Here is an 18,978-nt window from a genome sequence, read left to right on the forward strand (position 1 = left end):
TTTATAGTAGCAACATATGAAGACATCACCGATACTCTTTGCTGTGTTTATAAAGGATAATTATCAACAAGCATCTTTGTCACAAGTTTTGTTGTTGACATTCTGATGATTTACAAAAGTTGCAAACACGTAAATTATGTTTAATTCCTTTTTTTTTTTTGGGTAGTCAGCATAATAAGTAAGTGCCTGTTTGTCGGTTCAATAGAAGGTCGACGCTTTGGCGAATCGTGTGTAAGATGTTTTTATTACAGTAAAATAAATTACAGACCAATAAATCTGCTTTTGAAAAGTCGAACATAAATAGTATTTCATATTTAAGTATTGCCATTGAAAACAAACCTCATTGAAAAATCTATTGTAACCAATCACTTTGATCTTTTTGAAATGTCATTTGGTATTAAATATGAATGAAAACCATTTTTATAAAATCATTCGTTCAATATGTATCACAGACAAAACAAAACTACACGTCACATAGGCAAACAGATATAGCAAATCATATATTTATATACAGGCTTTTTAACGAAGTAATATAATGTGTATGTTTTAATATATTTAAATTAAAATATTAGGTTACGTAGTACTTATTTTGCAGTGAAAGTTACATTCGCGTTGATTCCATGATTTAATAAATTTTTTTAGTCTTTATTATATGCAGAGATCACAGGATCACGTCAATATTTAACGCATGAGTCGGTTAACGATTTTAAACATATTTAAATACACTTAAATATAATATTAGTTTGCACATATTTTATATAGAGGAATGGTTCCTTAGTATTACCGATATAATTACTATGGATCGATCGTGACATCGTGTTGTATATTTTGTAATTGATAAAAATGTGCAAAACGATAATAAATCGAAATATGCAAGAGTTAATTAATATTTCCAAAGGTTACTCACGTGTTAGATATCGGAGTGTTCAGTTGAGACGTTGGTGGATACGGTACCTGCGGGCCTAGACAAGGTTACATTCTGACTGGTTCCTTTGTAGAAACACCGAAATTTATTGTGAATTACTTTAATATTCGATACGTGACTTGATCAACGATCACCGTGATGACGTAAATAAGTGTTTAATTTTAAGCGATCGAGATTATTTACATTGTTAGTCAAACGTCCAAACAGATAGCCAGACAAAATACCTTGAAAACATACTTTGATATAAATTATTATTTTATATGTGTGTTTGTCGAGATTACTAAGAAATGAAGTAAGGAATTGTTTCGACAATCATCGTATACATTGTCTAAGCCCGCTGGCACTCTGTCCCTTTAGCGTGGAGGGCTGGGTCGCGCCGGCTCCGCTGAGCTCGTCCAGCGAGAGCCTCAACACACCTGGTGGTTTCTTCACGCTGCCCTTGAGCTATGCGCGCTCTCACAAGCATCACAAGCGGACGAGGTGGCTCCTACTCGCTATCTGCACGACCCATCCGATACATCGCCTCTATCACTTGTCGCTTCCCTCTCGCTGGAACTTTCAGAATATAATATCCATTATCGTCGTCAATAATTAATCGGTTCCGTTTTCCTTCCGTTTTAGGGATCGATTAACGTTGAATATTGTCGATCTGAGAGTCGAAAGGAGATGGAATCGACAACACATTACATGTTTCGTGGATGACTTTCATGGCTTCATGGACCTTGTCCATACATCTGATGAAGGTCTATTCGTCCATTATATCACTCACAGGTTTTGTGCACAGCTATTGCATACCATTGGAACTTAACAATAGACTCGATATGTTCACTCTGACTTCGCAATAATAATAGGTTTATCAGCATTTTGTGTTGCGTCGTGATCATTCATATCTACTTCTCATACGAATATAGTACCTCTTGCAGCTTTCTTCCAATCTCTCTCATTGTACATATAGATGTTTGTTAATATATGTGACTTTGAAAGATGTTTCGAATTCCGGTCGGTCATCTTTCAAATTCAAATCCGTATCGCTCAGTGGTAATAAATAGCTAGATATACCTAGGCTACGTTTAATTATCGTGAAACATGCCTACCTTACCACGAGTAGAATCAGATATCTGCCTAGTTTCTCCTCTGTAAGCATGAAGTAATAATTTTTTTATTTTTTATATTGTGCAGTAAAAATACTTTCCTGTAGATAATATTATATAACATATATACACTAAAACTGTTACACCTCTACGGCTAATATAAAATAAACACATAAAATATATACCAAATATTACAACACACTCAAGCACCCACACAAAGATTATCGAACCAAAATATAAGTCGAATTAGTTGAATAAATCAAAGTCATGCAAATACTCCGTTGATTTAAAGACTTTAATTATTGCTTTTATTTATTCAGCTAAATTTTATTTTATTATTTATCATAATTCAAATTTGTACCTTATTGTTATACGTATACCGTTTTATTCTGCCTGGATAGCGCCCTCTTCCTATCTGCGTGCCCGGAGACGCTGTGGGGGTAAAAATATTACTAGAAAACATCCACCGTTACATGACCGATTGTTCATTTATTTGTATCGGTTTTGTTTACGCCTTAATTAGTTGAATTGCGGAATGAAGTAATGTTGGATGCTTTCAAATATTGACGTATATTTCAAATTCGTCGTTCGTTCTGAATGTCCCCTTCACGTAGGCTTCCCATTGTAAGCCTTTCACGCGCAATTTCTACAAAAAAACCATGTCGTACTTAAATCAACGGATTAAGTTTGCGAGTAACTATTGATTTTTGTGTAATTGGTTTCGTTAAAAGAAAACGATGGTTTTCGATGGAGACGAGATATGCGAGTGAAAGCGATAATGTAGCTAGATGTCCTTAATTTATGACATTATCTACCAACAGTAATTATACTTTGTTGAATATAAAGTTACCAGCATGGCATGTAACTATGGCATATTCCTCACTGATACACTCGTAGGAACTACACGTAGATATATAGTTCAAGCGTTCGTTATATCTTCATACAATTTACAATTATACAAACTATATTTACAATTATACGTGGTTCATAAGCGCGCTCCCATTCATTATTAGGATTTTTTTAATGATTATAATGAATAAATGTTCGTTTTTTAAACAAGATAATGTATCTATATTTATCACAATTTATTAAACCATTCTAAAAATGACAAAGACTTCAGCTAGAATATTTCCATCCATAAAATAGATATTTCTAACATAAGATTAATACGTCGTGAAGTAAATTTTCGATTTGAATATTGTGTCCGTAGACTTTTATTTATTTATCGAATTTGACATCTACATCAAAACAGTGAAGACTAGACTGTATTCGCTTATCCATTTCGTGTGATATATGTTTTATATCGTTTATTATTTAGTGAATAAATTCGTGTCATTATTATGATTTTTATTTCGCCACTCGTTAATTGAATCACGCTTATATATTTACATTTAGTTTTGTGTTTATGTTGCCATCGCTGCTCTAATCTACGCCTAGTTGTAGTATCATTCAAATCACACAGATCAATATATTTTTTTATGTGTATTACTATTTATATTTGTGTTATTTGTTTCATAACATATGGCGTATATTTAATTGAAACAAGTATCTATGTAAAAATACAGCGTTATATAATTATAAACACAATATATACCTCATCTCTTCTGGTTTTTTTTTTGATGAAATTCCATTTGATTTTAGATACAATTTCTTTTTTTTTAATTCTTGTCAATATATAACTTTGTATGTTTCTATTTACACTACTATCCATAAGCGTCAAGGGCTTGTTATAAAACAAATACACAAGTAGTATTTTTTTATCCTAAAATCGATTTTCAATAACTATAAACAATGATGCTATAGTGAAGTGTACACAAACGACACGATCCCTGAATGTAACGTATCGTATAGCTCGTCACCTGACTCGCTGAGCGAGCGCAGTGGGGGTGAAGCGCGTGGGGCTCACGCGGCGCCCGCTTCGCTACATAAGCTCGCTGTGCCCCTGGCGCGCTGCGAGGTGCCTGAAGTGAGGGATGCGGCCGTGGCGGCGTGTGGACATATCAATCCAGATGCGCTCAAGTAACTTCATCCCTATATTTGATAACGATGCCCATTCTCCTTCCAGACAGATTTCGGTCACGGCAACCGACTGAGGGGTAGTTATTATAGTGCGGAAATACAGGTGAACTATATATCTCCTAACACATAATCCGGTGGGAACGATGAGGAGGAAGAAAATTACACAGGAGGAGATAAATAATTCCATCGCAGAACCAACAGCCTTAAATGCTGAGGCACCGCAATGTAACTTTGTAGAATTTTATGACACAGTAACTCAGTAACTTTTCATTGGCTCACCTGGTATTTTGTGTTTCTTTTCATTGGAACCCTCGGTATTCGTTGCTATAGGCTACCTAAAAGCTTACTTAGCTTATTATGATATCAAGCGGATAGTTTATGCGTTAACGTTATTACTTACATTTAAATAAAACAACTTTTTTGAGATTAAATCAATAAGCAGCTACATATGGTGTGTTTTACACAAATATTGATTTCCGATTATGACACTAGACTTAGCGTGTCTATAAGGCAGGAATTATTCTTCAGATGGTGATTTGAGAGGAGTCCAAAATAATCATGATTACAGTATTATTTATTACTATATCAAAATACAGGGATTTATTCGAAGAACTAATACCGTTACTCCGAGAGGCGGTCGATCGCAAACAAGAAAACATGCGAAGGCGACGAAGGCGTGACGCTCTACGATTGCATTTGAACAAAATGTTGCTCATCATTGCACAAAGAAAAACATTCGCTACAAGGTAAGATATTATATACAGATCAACTTCCACTAATGAAAGTAAAGCTATGAAATGTGTGTCTGACAAAATCGTATGGAATCAACGGTTTCTGGATTTCGTGTAGGAATTAAGCATCTGAATTAAAAAATTGTAGCTGAAGAGTCTTGCGAGTTCATCGCAGGCAAATCTGCATACCGAACTGGTGGTCGTACTTAAAGAATAAAAGTACTGGTACCCATCTCGTCTGAATTATTATAATGTAAACTAGTAGAGTACCTTAGTTTAAAAAAGATATCGTAATGTAAATTGTTTGTTCAGCACATACGCATTAGAGAATGGAGGCCTGCACTCCAGCATTACGGAGTACCTCGAGGGAGTGCGCCAGTGTCTCGAGGTGGAAGCGGAAAAAGATGCCCCCGCTGCCAGAGAACAGCGGCTCACGTTCGCTGACTTCGTCACAGAGCTCATTAAGAGTTTCCCACGTAAGATAATTTTTGTCCTGACTTATTTCAAACCTTTGTCAATTCAAATCCAAGCGCAAACTAAGTTAATCGGACCGAAGTTGACTCTCCGAGAATTTCGCGCATATATCTGTACCAATTCATTCTTCATTATCAATAAAAGAAAAATAAAAAAAATGTATTCAAAAATATAATTATAGAAAAATATTGAATAATGACATTATCATTGAGCTGATTTTTCTCGGTGGCAGTTGAAATGTACGGATCGCTGCTAAAACGCGAGCTATGCAAGAGTCTGTTCAGCCTGTTCGCGGGCTGGTGTGGACCGCTGGCTAAGCACCTCGGCACCCTCGAGCCGCAACCGCAGGCACCAGAGATAGACGACAGGCTCAATCTCGCCGCACTCAAAGTAAGCCAGTACATTTTCGTACAGTACTGTTTATCATGTCTAATTATATAACTAGTAATGGTCTCAATATCATTTAAGGTCCATATTACAAATTAGTACGAACTTATGTCTTCTTAAAATTGTTTGGCTATTGATAAACAATAAAAATGTTTTTAGATCGTATTTTAAAATACTGCGGAACATTTAAAAATGTGCCAAGTATATATATCGACAGCTATCCTCTACAACAAATATAATAATAATAATTTGTAATTTTAATTACATATGTTCATAATATTTCGCTGCGTGATTAAGGCTAAGCTCTTGTAGAGATGGCCAGTAATCAACATAGTTATTAAATTTTTAATCTACAGAAGCAAATAGGAATGTTCCGTCCGTTTAAAGAGAAGTTTTGGAGCTTTTTCCGCTACGCTGCTCCAATGTATGACGGTGACGGTGATTTAAGTATGTGACGGATTTTCTTCCGACATGCGGGTTTCCCGACGATGTTTACCTTCACCGCCGAGCACAAGATGAATAATAATTAATTAAGCACAAAATAAAGTGGCACTTGCCCAGAAACCCGCGATCTTCTATAGAGATTCGCATATTCTAACCACAGGGTCATTTCGGTTCACCGATCTGTTAACCCGAATTGGTGATCGTCATTTTTTAATCGATTTTCTGTTAGAAACTGAGAGGAGCAGGTACTTTATTTTCAACCTATTTAGTAACTGCCTCCTTGATTTAGTCCGAGTGACTATCTTATAAGATTGCAGATCCCGAGGTCCTAGGTTCGAATCCCGGGACGTGTCGTAACAGAACCTTGAATGAAATTGAGTTCATGATATTTATAAAAATATATAATCTCATTTCGAAAGGCAATGAGTGCTTTGGTCTGCTGTGGGCCGTGCTTCGCCCCCGCCGCGCTTGCCGAAGATGGTTCTCTTTATCCTTGGCTCAGCGAGATGCTATCTTCCACCAACGACAAGGTACATCTATATTAAGTTATCTCATCATACGTTTAAATCTATGTTAATTTCGACTTGTTATCTTATACAGCTTAAATAAATAAAAATAAAAAAAAAAAACAAAGAAATATTGAACCTGTTAGAAAAAATGTTATACGTAAGCTTGCGATATACTCATTAAGAGGAAAATGGATACCTTTTAAACACTCTTAAACTTTCAATGTTTAATTTGAGTTTTTAACTTTTCATTATAAAAGTTTGATTGAAAATCTTGTGACGCAATAAGGTTTCAATTCTGTCACGTGTACTAAGCGTACGTCAGCGATTTATGTATTCTGTGAAATGCTACCGCGTCGTAAATTTTTTTTACTATATTTTAAATTTTATTTGTAGATATACGAACTGGCCCGTGAAACGATAGTGTTGTTACTCGACTGCAACCCTGATATCGGGCCGCTGCTGGACTGGACCGTGGACAAATGCTTCACCGGCCCGCCGAGAGTGGCTGATGGATGCTTCATGGCTCTTGCGACCATCTTCAGTGCTAGGTTAGTGCATAATACTCTATAAGTTAAAACCTTTCGTGCGCCATCTTTGATTACCGACTACATCAGTTAATGTAAGTATATTACTGTTAACGTTTATGTGGACGGTTCTTTTTTAGTTAACACACAGGCCGTTACTAAGGTAGGCAACTTAATGCCTATTCTATAGTTAACAACTGAATGATATGTCTCAGTAACAGCCTGTTAATGCCCCACTGCTGGGCTAAGGCCTCCTCTCCCTTTTGAGGAGCTTATTCCACCACGCTGCTCCAATGCGGGTTGGTAGAATGCACATGTGGCAGGATTTCAATGAAATTAGACGCATGCAGGTTTCCTCACGATGTTTTCCTTCACCGTCAAGCACAAGATGAATTATAAACACAAATTAAGCACATGAAAATTCAGTGGTGCTTGCCCGGGTTTGAACCCACGATCATCGGTTAAGATTAACGCGTTCGAACCACTAGGCCATCTCGGCTTGATATGTCTACATGTATAATTTGAAATAAACGCGTAAATACATAATTATATATCTTGTCATCATATTCAGCCCACATTAATCCACTGCTGGACATAGGCCTCCTCACAGGCGCCCCAATTCTCCCGGTCCTGTGCTAGTCGCATCCATTGAGCACCCGCCATTTTTCTTAAATCGTTTGACCATCGGGCGGATGGTCTGCCCACTGGCTTTTTTGCTTCTCTAGGCTATATATTCATAGTACGGGTTTGTTATGTATTTACTCTGGACGAGAATCGAACCCGCAACCACGCACTGCATTCTACGCCAACGTACCTGTCAGACACGTTGGTCTGGTTGTATATTTTGGACCACAGTCATAATCTTTTAAGAATTTTGCTTTATAGAAGTGAAATTCGTACAAAAAAATAACATGTATAAAATATATGTATTAAATTATTTATTTATTTATTAAAAATCACGATTTCCATATACGTAAACTGCAGTTTTTATGTGCGATTGTATACAACAGCAGGTTTAAAAAAACTTTACGGTATTGTGTTAAATATTATAAAGGCGGAGACGTGACACGGCCTGGGGTTCCAGAAAATACTTACATTTGGATATCATATCAAAATAAAAACCTTTATTTAATATTTTTTTTACATCTAGGATTTAAAATAGTAAAGGTTTTTTTATTCTTTATTTTCGCGTATCGTTCGTCATCCGATTAAGGTATAACTTTGCACATTTATAGTTGGCACTTCCGGTCACGCTTCAGGCATAGTACCATCAACGTACAATGGGTGGCGCATCGGCTATTATATTAATACATTTTAATTTATAATTGTACAATAATCTGACTTCACAGAAATTTATATACACATTAGTGACGCCATTAAATATTTTGTTAATTAATTTAAAGCCAACCCTGCAGATATTTGTTCGTCGTCTAATTAATGTAGCTAAGATGTGTTGAGAATAAAATATGTAGAGCTATTTTATAGCTGTTACCCATATTCAATAATAATGTCCTCCAGACCGATTTGGGTCTTATCGGATTATCGATTAACGGATATCGGATTAACTCTCATAATCCGATGGAACAGCTATCCGACACGACCGGAAAGAGTTCAGGCGCAGGACCAACGGCTTTACGTGCTTTCCGAAGCACGGAAGTATACACACTTCCAAATTCCAGCCTTCGGGCTGCTACTGAGAATTTTCTGACAGAAAAACCCAATAACTTTTTACTGGTCCGACCTGGGAATTGAACTCAGGACCTCCGGGTCTGCGGCCTTACATCAAGCCACTAGACCAACGAGGCAGTCTAAACCATATAAACTTTTACTTAAAAGAGCCAAGTGTTACAGTTCAATATATCACTGAACCGGATGCAGGAAACTCAACCGGTCAACTCGTTTGGCAAACAATCTGTAATTTAGAGGAGAATTGCTTATTTGTTTTATTACGTACTGTGGATACACGTTGGCTAATAAAGGCGTTTAATGCTTCAATTAACTGAATCTCGTCTGAGCATGAAATACAATATAAGGCGAGCTCAGTTTAGTTCAGTTTGGTATCGACTTTTTCTAATAAGGGCCAACGGCTGTCAGGGCATCGTGGTTAATGAAAGGCAGCGTATTGCTTAAAGGAATAAACACCCTTTTGTCGCGTAACACTTATCTAACCATGGAGTCGTTTTCGCCCCGCTGAAAAAAGCCACTTTCTGCTATTGCAGACGAAGTTAAAATTATAAATAACATAAACAATAAAATTTATGCCAAAACTGTTTGTCCTTTATAGGTTAAAGTTGTTTCTTGTAACGTTCCCACGTTTTGGACCGAAACAAGTCCAATATCATCCACGTCGAATGCAATCGTTTTTCAAAATCCTTAGCAAAAATAACAAAAGCTTATCTGATCTTGTCTCCTCGAACGAAACGGTCACAATTTACACGCCAAATAGCTTCGGTTTGGTTTGGCTCGCTCCTTTAATTATTAATAATTAATGTACAGCCGCCGCAATTTTGTCGTCTCCATCCACTCTGTATTTTTTTGTGACTTTGTATGCACTCGCTGGTGTTATATAATAATTTATGTTAATTGCAACGTATCACCGTACCTCATGAAAGCGATGCAAATAAGCGGCTCAAAGGAGCTCGTATCTAGTCTCATTACAAACTGTCGAAAGTTTGCTTTTTGAATGAAGGTTTCTTTTTTTTAAATTTGTAAGTTCAATATCAGACATTATTTACGTTCAAGTTCGTTATGACAATAATATGAAATTATTTAGTGCACAATATTGTGATAATATCTTGTGGGGAAAATCTAGTGATTATCTCCGAATCGTTTCCAGTGATCGAATCGGCATTAGGAGCGAACGGATAAAAGCTTAAGCTCGGGTTTGTTTATATTCCGTATCATTAGAAAGTGCGGCGGCTGTATTGATTTACTTATGATTTACATTACTGTATACATTTTACAACGGTTTTAAAACGACGAGATGTCTCAGTAAATAGAACGCTGGAGAGTATCGAGGTCGTCGATGGGAATTGTATTTCATTTTGTTTACTTATTTAATAAGCACACTACCAATATACATATTACACAATTACTGATATGTATATCAATTAAAAGTGTACATAACATCGTGTAAAATTTATAATACAATGCATTTACATTAAACGTATAGATTTTTGAAGTATTATATTGAGTAGTTCTATTTTAAACATTATGACCCACAATTTTGATGATGAACTCACCGACATAAAATGTTCGATGAGTTTTTTTTTAAAGTATTGGAACTTATGATTAATTTCAATGTCATGCATAATTTTAGACTAATCGTCATATTTAGCACATATACGCACTATCGGAGCTGGCTTTCCAAGAGCTTTCTAGCTTTTTTCTCGGCGGTAAAAGAAAACATCGTAAGGAAATTGCAGAAGTCTCTACTGTACTGTACTGTTATGTAACGTAAGAACTAAAAAAAAAATACTATAAAATCATTTTTATAGTATAAAAGATAAATGTTAACGAGAGGTATGTCCGTAATGCTGTAACGAATGGTAATGAAACAGCTTATGAACGTATTGGAAACAACGATTTATTATATAACTGACATTTGTGGAAAGTCACAGTGTATTCGATTCTTCGAACAAATAAAAGATAAAATTCAATAAATACCAAATTGAAATTATGCTCGAAGACTTTTATGAGCTTTATTTCATAACGCTGCTCCGCTACCTAGTACTGCAGGTTGTTTTGATCTTCAATTTAAGAGCGCGAGATGAATTATTGTATAAACACAAACATTAAAGGTCAAGTGCTCGTTCGGATTTTCTCTTCCTAGAATATCAATAAATTGTGTATTTTTTTACATTTGTTAAACAATTACATATTGACTACAATAAATATTTGTGTGAAAATGTTAATCTGTCACAATAGGATATCTACGACTTGGCCATTTATAGCTGGATTAATTTATTATATCCTTCTATTATTTATTTATAATAGGCTGATTAACTTGCAAATAATATGTACGTTTGCGCTGTAACAAATCGTAAATGTACCAAGTACGTGTACGTGTAATCGCCAATGTACCAAGAACCTTGGGAATTAAGAACTTATGTCCCTTCTTCAATTACATTGCCTTTCTCACCAGATGAGACCCTTAAAGATATCAATAGTAAATAGAAAACCTTACATCATCACGAGTATATTCTTCTATATATACTACTTTTATAATGTAATTATAAAAAATATATTATATAAAGCATATTTTTTTTATTATTACTTACAAAATAAATAACGGTTATTCATACCTTATTACAAGGCTCCGTGCGAATCATTATGCGGGTCTTATTTCTAAGCTGCTGGATTATTTAACTTTTTAATGTGAATTTACACTTACAAGTACAAGGTTGCTTTAATAATATAACGATAAGAGTTTATTTACCTCGACCAGAGGTTGGAAGCTGCTTAGGACAAAAGTCTACTGCCGTCCTAGCTGCTTAGGACAAATTCTACTGCCTACCTTCGTTCATTTAGATAAAAACATTTTTAATAATATACTACGTAATGTGGTACCTTAGCGATGGCTACGTGGGCCTACTCTTACTGTAAGAAATATTTGCCATTACTTAATCACTCGACGAACCGTTCACCATGTCAATTAAGACATTGTCTCTGTACTGAACCATGTACCATTGTACAACGACGGTACAATGTATTGCTGTTTGTTAGTAAAATAACAGACGTGTGACTACCTACTCAGGCGTGCTTGCATAATACCCTGCGCGTAGAATGTATTAATCGAACTATTATACCAAAACGTAGCGACGTAGCGAGTGCCACGCTTCGTGTATTTTGTAACGGCCTTTTATGTAAAAATTTATGTGGCCGTCATTTATGTAGGCCTTTTTCGATTAGTTGAATAATTGATCGATAAAACTGTCACCTCATGCAAAATATTTTCTTTGTTTGAAGTTATTTTAAACACATTCAACGGTCGTATCTCGTGTGTTTTGTTGTGTAGTTTTTGATGTAAAACATTCATCGGTTAGCCTTGTGGTTAAGACCGAGAACAGACTCGTATGCCGTGACGGCAAACTGCATCACGCAGTCTTATGCAGGTTTTAAGAAATATATGTCGTCATGCAGGTATGCAGGATTTTAAGAATCTATAATGATTTTATTCCATATTTATTTATTGGGTTTCCTTAATTAAAAATTATTTCAACAATTTCGATGTTTACCTTTGGCAAGCGCCCCGGGAAGGCCTCATTTTTTTTAATTTAAAACTCAAAATTATTCTAGAATTGCCTCACGGGTAATGGGTTTATAGGAAACAAAAAATAAACTCAGTTTATTATTTGTGTACATGCTACATGTTTACTGGTGGTAGGGCTTTGTGCAAGCTCGTCTGGGTAGGTACCATCCACTCATCAGATATTCTACCGCAAAATAGGAATACTTGATATTGTTGTGTTCCGGTTTGAAGAGTGAGTGAGCCAGTGTAATTACAGGCACAAGGGACATAAAATCTTAGTTCCCAAGGTTGGTGGCGCATTGGCTATAAGCGATGGTTGACATTTCTTACAATGCCAATGTTTAAGGGCGTTTGGTGACCACTTACCATCAGGTGGCCCATATGCTCGTCCACCTTCCTATTCTAAAAAAAAAAATTGCGTATTCCACTTTAATATAAGACAAATACATATTATACAAATTTAATTTTTAAGATTCCGTTTTTTCCCGTCTGTAATTTTATCGTATAAAATCATAAATATTTTTTGCTTTGTACGGTGAACCATATATTACATGCAAACTAACGCTAACTACGTAGCTTAGGGGTAAGGCTTTGTGCAGGCCCGTCTAAGTCGGTACCACCCACTCATCAGATATTCTGCCGCTAAGGAGTATTGTTGCGTTCCGGCTTGAAGGGTGATGGCATTGTAACTACAGTCACAAGGGACATAACATCTAAGTTTCCACGGTTGATGGCGTATTGGCGATGTAAGGAATGATTATTATTTCTTACATCGCCCATGTCTATGGGCGGTGGTGACCACTTACCATCTGCTGTTCTAATTGCTCGTGCATCTGTCTATAACTTAAATCTGTAATTATAGATGTTACAATCACACTGTGTTCTAGTGATTTAAATCATAAAAAATTGAAATGCCGTCTCGTACATTAATATAAACAAAATCATTTAATTGAGGATGTCTCAATATGTCTGCTTTATAACTTTCACACTTATTAGCTTATTTTTTAGAATTATATACGAGGAACATCTTGTTCCTCGCGACGCCGTGCTCAACGATTTTTTTACCCGTAGAAGTCTATCGCTGTTTAAAGTAACAAACGCGCACAAATTATAATATAAAAATTTATAATATAAGTGTAGATAAATGTTGAAAAGTTTAATTCGAATAAAATAAGATGTAAAATCATATAACGTGCCTTTTTTTGCCATAACAATGAAGATGACCTTAGAAACGACATGTCCAACAACATGTAGAATGATTCGCTAGAATCTACATTGCTAGCCTAGTGCCAGCTTTACATTTCATTTAAAATTACTATTCAAAGGTGCCTGTAATAAGTAAAAAGCTAACTTGAACAAACTGTATCGTCAGTGTCGTCTTAGTTTCCATGGCAACGCGTAGAATGTGTAAAGCATTGTATATATTTCTTATAGTGCCTTTATCTAAACCGAAGATGACCGCTCACCATTAGATACCCCACGTGTCCGTCTGCCCGTCAGTTATAAATAGAAATAAATAAAAGAGAAGCGTAAAAGGAGAAGGGTGTTATTAGTGTCTTTGTTAAACCGACGGTGCTTTGAACAAATAATGTCAACTGAATGTCGATAAGATTATTGATGATTTTATGAACAAGTGTTCAGTGTCGCTATGTGTGAGCTATTTATTAACTAAATTAATATATTTCGTGTTCATTCGTTTTAAAATCTTGTTAACTGGTCTACTTAATTTTGCTCCCCATTTACTTTACAATATCACATACGGAGAGGAATACTCGAGATGGTAACAAAGCTTAAATCCGACTACATATTGTGATTATTATCACAATCACTGTTGTGAACAGAGCTGTGTATTCAATAACAAACTTTATGTGTGTAACGTGAAAAGTCATATTACTTTGTTTCTGGTCGATATCCCCCAGACGGACACGTGCAACAGGGTGGCGATGGAGACAAAGCTTCGGGAAAAAATTGATTTTTTAATGTACTGGACTTGTCGCACAGTTTTACTTGAGTAGTTGAAATGCGTAAAGATGATGTACGAGTCGAAACAAATGCAAAAAAACTACTACAACTCAACACATACTATACTACAACGTTTAAAATATTATTAGCTAGCGAATTGCTCGCGGCTTCGGCCGCATCATAATTGTAAATCCAGTTAAACGGGACAAAAGGGTTAAATATAAATAACAGTTATGATTGACAAGACGAAAATAAAAATTTTGGTAATTCGCAAATAGCCATATTTACTTTAAAGGAGGCAGTTATTTTGACATCACAGTCAGACACTTCAATTTTATTTATTTGTATAGATTTGAATAAATATCAATAAGTAAGTGTCAAAAGCTAAATAGTACTTTGATAAATGTCGCTTCCGGTAATGAGTCGCGTTGGCTCAGCTTTTATAACATACTGGGAAGTATAAATTATCCATGTCTAATGACCTCGACTATACTACATACGTAATATATATATGTGCAACATCCTCGCAAACAAACTCGCAGTACTCTAACTTTTTTCAGAATAGAATATTCTTGATACGGAACACAAAGGGTATTTTTTTAAATAAATTAAATTTTATACACTCGTGGTTTTTCTCCTCGCCTTTCATGAGCGTGCTAGATAAGTGCCATATTTAAAATAATAACCTACTAACATATTACATATAACATTATAAAACATAATATTATATTACTATAAGAAATGCTATAATTAAGTTCTTTTATTTATTTGCATAACCTGCATTAACGACGTTAACACAAGTCTTAATTAAACTCATTGCATAATTAATAAAATGTAACTTATTAATTCTACGTTATGGAAGATAGTTCAATTAGAAATATTTACTCTCCAAAATTATACGTATTTATATAAATATTTTCTTATCTTTATTGTCACGGAAAAGTTTCACCTGTTTCATACGATTTGGTTTATGGTTACAGCTTTGCTCCTGAGGGTCGTAGTGTGAAGTTACATAATGTAGTGGCGGGAAATTAATTGACCGACATAAGCATGCCCAATTAGTGTTGACGCATAATGTCAGCCAAACGGTTGGTTTTTTCACCGTACACAAATAATATTATATCAAGCGCAAGATCTACTTTTGTGTTTTATTAGTATTGCTAGCACTCGGATAATGCTTTTCAACTTTGTGAATATCATTATTATATACGGTTACAGTATATAGTAAGATCAACTCTAGAATCATATCGATTGGGATTATTGCTCATATCGATACATATTATCGACTTGCGTCAGCCAATTTAGGCCCTATATGTGATATCCTTTTGCGTTATATCGTTTGAATTAATATAAACAGCTTCATTTTTATTTAATCAATTTTGCTAATTCCGTCTGCGTGCTGAACTGATGGCCAAAATCGACTTAAGAACAAAAATAATCTTTGGACAATCCCTTATCACCACGAGACATAGGTGAAACCGAGTCATTGTAACTCCTGTATATAAAACAAAAACAAAAATGTTGTTTAATGTTTTAATCTGCGGGAAAAGCAGATAAAGGGCGCGGATGACGTTCCGATTCGATTGCGATAAAATATCAATTTGTTTGTAGAAATAATCCGTAAGTTGTACTACTTGCAGGGCCACTTATGGTGACCCAATTATTGCTTCCTAAAATTGTTAAAAATAAAACCCTTTATCTCTTTAAAATTTTGAAGCATTGTCAATGGCAGATCTAATGAGGTAGTAAGAGCCGCCGCCTGATATTGAACAAAGCATTATTTTACTCCACCATCTTATGCCGATTTGACGAGCAAGTCGACGTAAGTTGATAAAGTTGAATTATCCGAATAGTGCTTATAATTATCCATTATTAAAATTGACTTCTTTTCGTAGTTTATTCGATGTTTCTCATATAAAAATTGAACGTAATAATATCAGATAGCGAGATATTCAATTACTTAAATAAACAAAAATTCAGATATTTGCAAATAATCACAACAAAGGCTATTATTGGTATTATTTCAATAGCATTATCGAGAAATGACCTGAACATTTTGAATCCCCACATAGCATTGTATATATGTATTTATATATTTAGTTTCACTAAGTATTGAGAGTTGTGAGGTTATTTCCTGATTTAAACGCAATTGCATCCGGTGAATCAGCTTTGCAATCACAATATAATTTATAATAGCTATTTACAATAGTATATTTTATACTATTTGTTGCGGCTTCTCCTGCTTGAATGGAAGAGAAGCCGTGGGCTTACTAATTTTCAATTTCAATAACAGTTCGTGTTTAGTCGTGAAACATTACTATAGAATAACTGACTTCAAATCGTATTTATTGGTTGACCGCCAACACGATACATTCCTCTTAAGAGATTTAAAAATGTAGTAATTTAGTTATACTCGTACTATGTTTGAACTTAGTATTTTCGTAGTTATTGTAAATTTAATCAGTTTAATTAAAATCCCCATTTTTCGTGATCCATACGTTGAGCCGAGATGGCCCGTTGTTAAGAACGCGTGAATCTTAACCGATAATCGTGAGTTCAAACCCGGGCACGCACCACTGAATTTTCATTTTATTTGTACGTTATTTGTGATTATAATTCATCTCGTGCTAAAGCACGTTAGTGAAGGAAAACATAATGAGCAAACCTGCATGTGCCTAATTTCACTGAAATTCTGCCACATGTGTAATCCACTAACCCGCATTGGAGCAGCGTGGTGGAATAAGCTCCATATCTTCTCCTCAAAGATCTCCTCAAAAAAGGGAGAGAACGCTTTAGCCCAGCAGTGGAACATTCACAGGCTGTTACTGTACTACAGAATTTGGATTGTTGTTTGATTGTCTTCTGTTAGGCAACCAACTGGAGGGTAATCCAACACTATCTAAAAACACCGCTATTTTTAAGTTAAGGCTGAAAAATCAAGTTTTTCTTTTTTAATAAGAGTACGCGTTTTAGATAAATAAAAATAGATTTTCCCAAATAAATGTTACAAATGACTGAACTCCTCTCTACTGAGGAATTAAAAAGGAACACTACCGATGCGAAAAAAAAGTTGATCGATTTTTTAAATCGCTTCAAAATTTCAACAGATTAGTGATAAATAAATTAAGTCAAGTAAATCGCACACGTGCACGCTGAGAACGCCAAGATAATGTAGAGCATTGCTTTTTAACAGGGTTGCAAGGCTTGACGAAGTAAAAGATATTGATTTTTTTATTTTTAAATAATTTAATTGCTATTGTACATTGTAAGTTTCCTTAGAAGTCGATTATTTTTTTATTTGGGGTTTTAATTATTTTATTCATTTCACGTGACATTTGTCGAAATCAATTTTATTCATACTTGAATAGCTTGTGCTAATTATTCGAATAAATTGTATTACTCGTGATGCGATGTTCAATTTCTTAATTTTCTATGTTATACATAATTTGTAGAAAACTATATACATATCATACGTGTGTTTGAATGAGTGAACAGCTTTTCTGCAAAATAATTTATTTTTCTTTTGTAAACCTAATGTATTGTTAGCAAGTATATAATTTAGGTCACAGATATGAACATATCTCAATAGTTTACCTTAAAAATTCTGACAATAATGTTGTTTCTGCTTTAAAACTAAAATATTGTACTTAATTTGACTTTTTGATTAGGGAATACCCGTGTGACCATTACACGGCGATCATCAATGTCACACTGATGTGCACTGGCTGCCCAAGGGCGCCGGTTCACGAGAGCGCATTACAGCTCTTGCAGCTGTTGGATAAACGATTCTTTGGCACCGTCGGACCACTTCCAGCTGATGACGAGAACGGTAAGATTATTTTACATTTATAATAAATCTTTTGGATCGAAGAATTAATTAATTAAAATTGCTATGTACATTTGCGAACAATATTAATTGTTATAAATAAAAGGAACAGAGAATTGGTATTTTGAATATTCTCCGATCTAAAAGGTATGTGGCTAAGATTTGATCAAATGAAACAAGCAGCAAGTAGCTAACGATCAAGCGGCTACCCGATGCAAAAATTTATTTGACATTATATTCAAGCTCCATACATTATATGGGGATTTCATTAAATTCTCCTTTGACCGCTGCGTCACGCTCAGATTAGCTCCTCTTTTTAAATCCCTTTTTAAAAGCATTCAATTGTGAGACTTCATTTTTCGAAATTACTTTTTAGCCTTTTAAAGCTTATGAAATTTCATAAAGTAAAACGCTACAATATTTAGATTGAGTATTACTAGATTGTACTATTTGATTAAGTCTTATGTCACGTTCATGATGTGTAGTGTGTATCTGATTGTCTGCACGTTTGTGAGATGAGTATATTATTCGTCATTATTGCTGTCTCCCTGTAGTTCTAGATGACTCTTCTGTCTTCTACGTTTGCAAATGATTTTATATTTTCGACTTTAAAACATAGTTATGAAATGAGAAAAGGTTAGAAATATTTATATAATTAACTGTAAAGTTGCCGACTGTTTCCATGATATAAATATGTTAAAGTATATTCGAATAATCTATCTACTACAAATATCAAAGAATGACCGAATGAATAAGTGACATATCAACGCTTAGCCCAAACTACTGGGTCTAGCACCGTACAAATTTGCATACGGGTTCCTTTTCACAGTAGGCT

The 18,978-nt window shown here is 35.0% G+C and overlaps 2 protein-coding genes across 8 annotated transcripts in view; one reads left to right on the plus strand and one right to left on the minus strand.

Annotated features, from left to right (window-relative positions):
• Window positions 1-18,978, minus strand: part of LOC126780356 (uncharacterized) — a 200,185-nt gene that overhangs the window by 40,479 nt on the left and 140,728 nt on the right. The window lies entirely within an intron of this gene.
• LOC126780349 (protein furry) overlaps window positions 1-18,978 on the plus strand; it is a 132,041-nt gene that overhangs the window by 13,157 nt on the left and 99,906 nt on the right. For 5 of the 6 annotated variants that reach the window (XM_050504753.1, XM_050504757.1, XM_050504754.1 and 2 more), the window contains 8 exons: window positions 1,283-1,405; window positions 3,868-4,035; window positions 4,632-4,781; window positions 5,079-5,242; window positions 5,473-5,630; window positions 6,491-6,601; window positions 6,974-7,128; window positions 17,986-18,146. In XM_050504753.1, coding sequence (XP_050360710.1) covers window positions 1,283-1,405; window positions 3,868-4,035; window positions 4,632-4,781; window positions 5,079-5,242; window positions 5,473-5,630; window positions 6,491-6,601; window positions 6,974-7,128; window positions 17,986-18,146 — 1,190 coding nt within the window. The remainder of the gene's footprint in view (window positions 1-1,282; window positions 1,406-3,867; window positions 4,036-4,631; window positions 4,782-5,078; window positions 5,243-5,472; window positions 5,631-6,490; window positions 6,602-6,973; window positions 7,129-17,985; window positions 18,147-18,978) is intronic. The other variant, XM_050504756.1, reaches the window with a different exon arrangement.

The sequence above is a fragment of the Nymphalis io genome, chromosome Z (assembly GCF_905147045.1).
Source record: "Nymphalis io chromosome Z, ilAglIoxx1.1, whole genome shotgun sequence".
In the NCBI taxonomy this organism is placed as follows: Eukaryota; Metazoa; Arthropoda; class Insecta; order Lepidoptera; family Nymphalidae; genus Nymphalis; species Nymphalis io.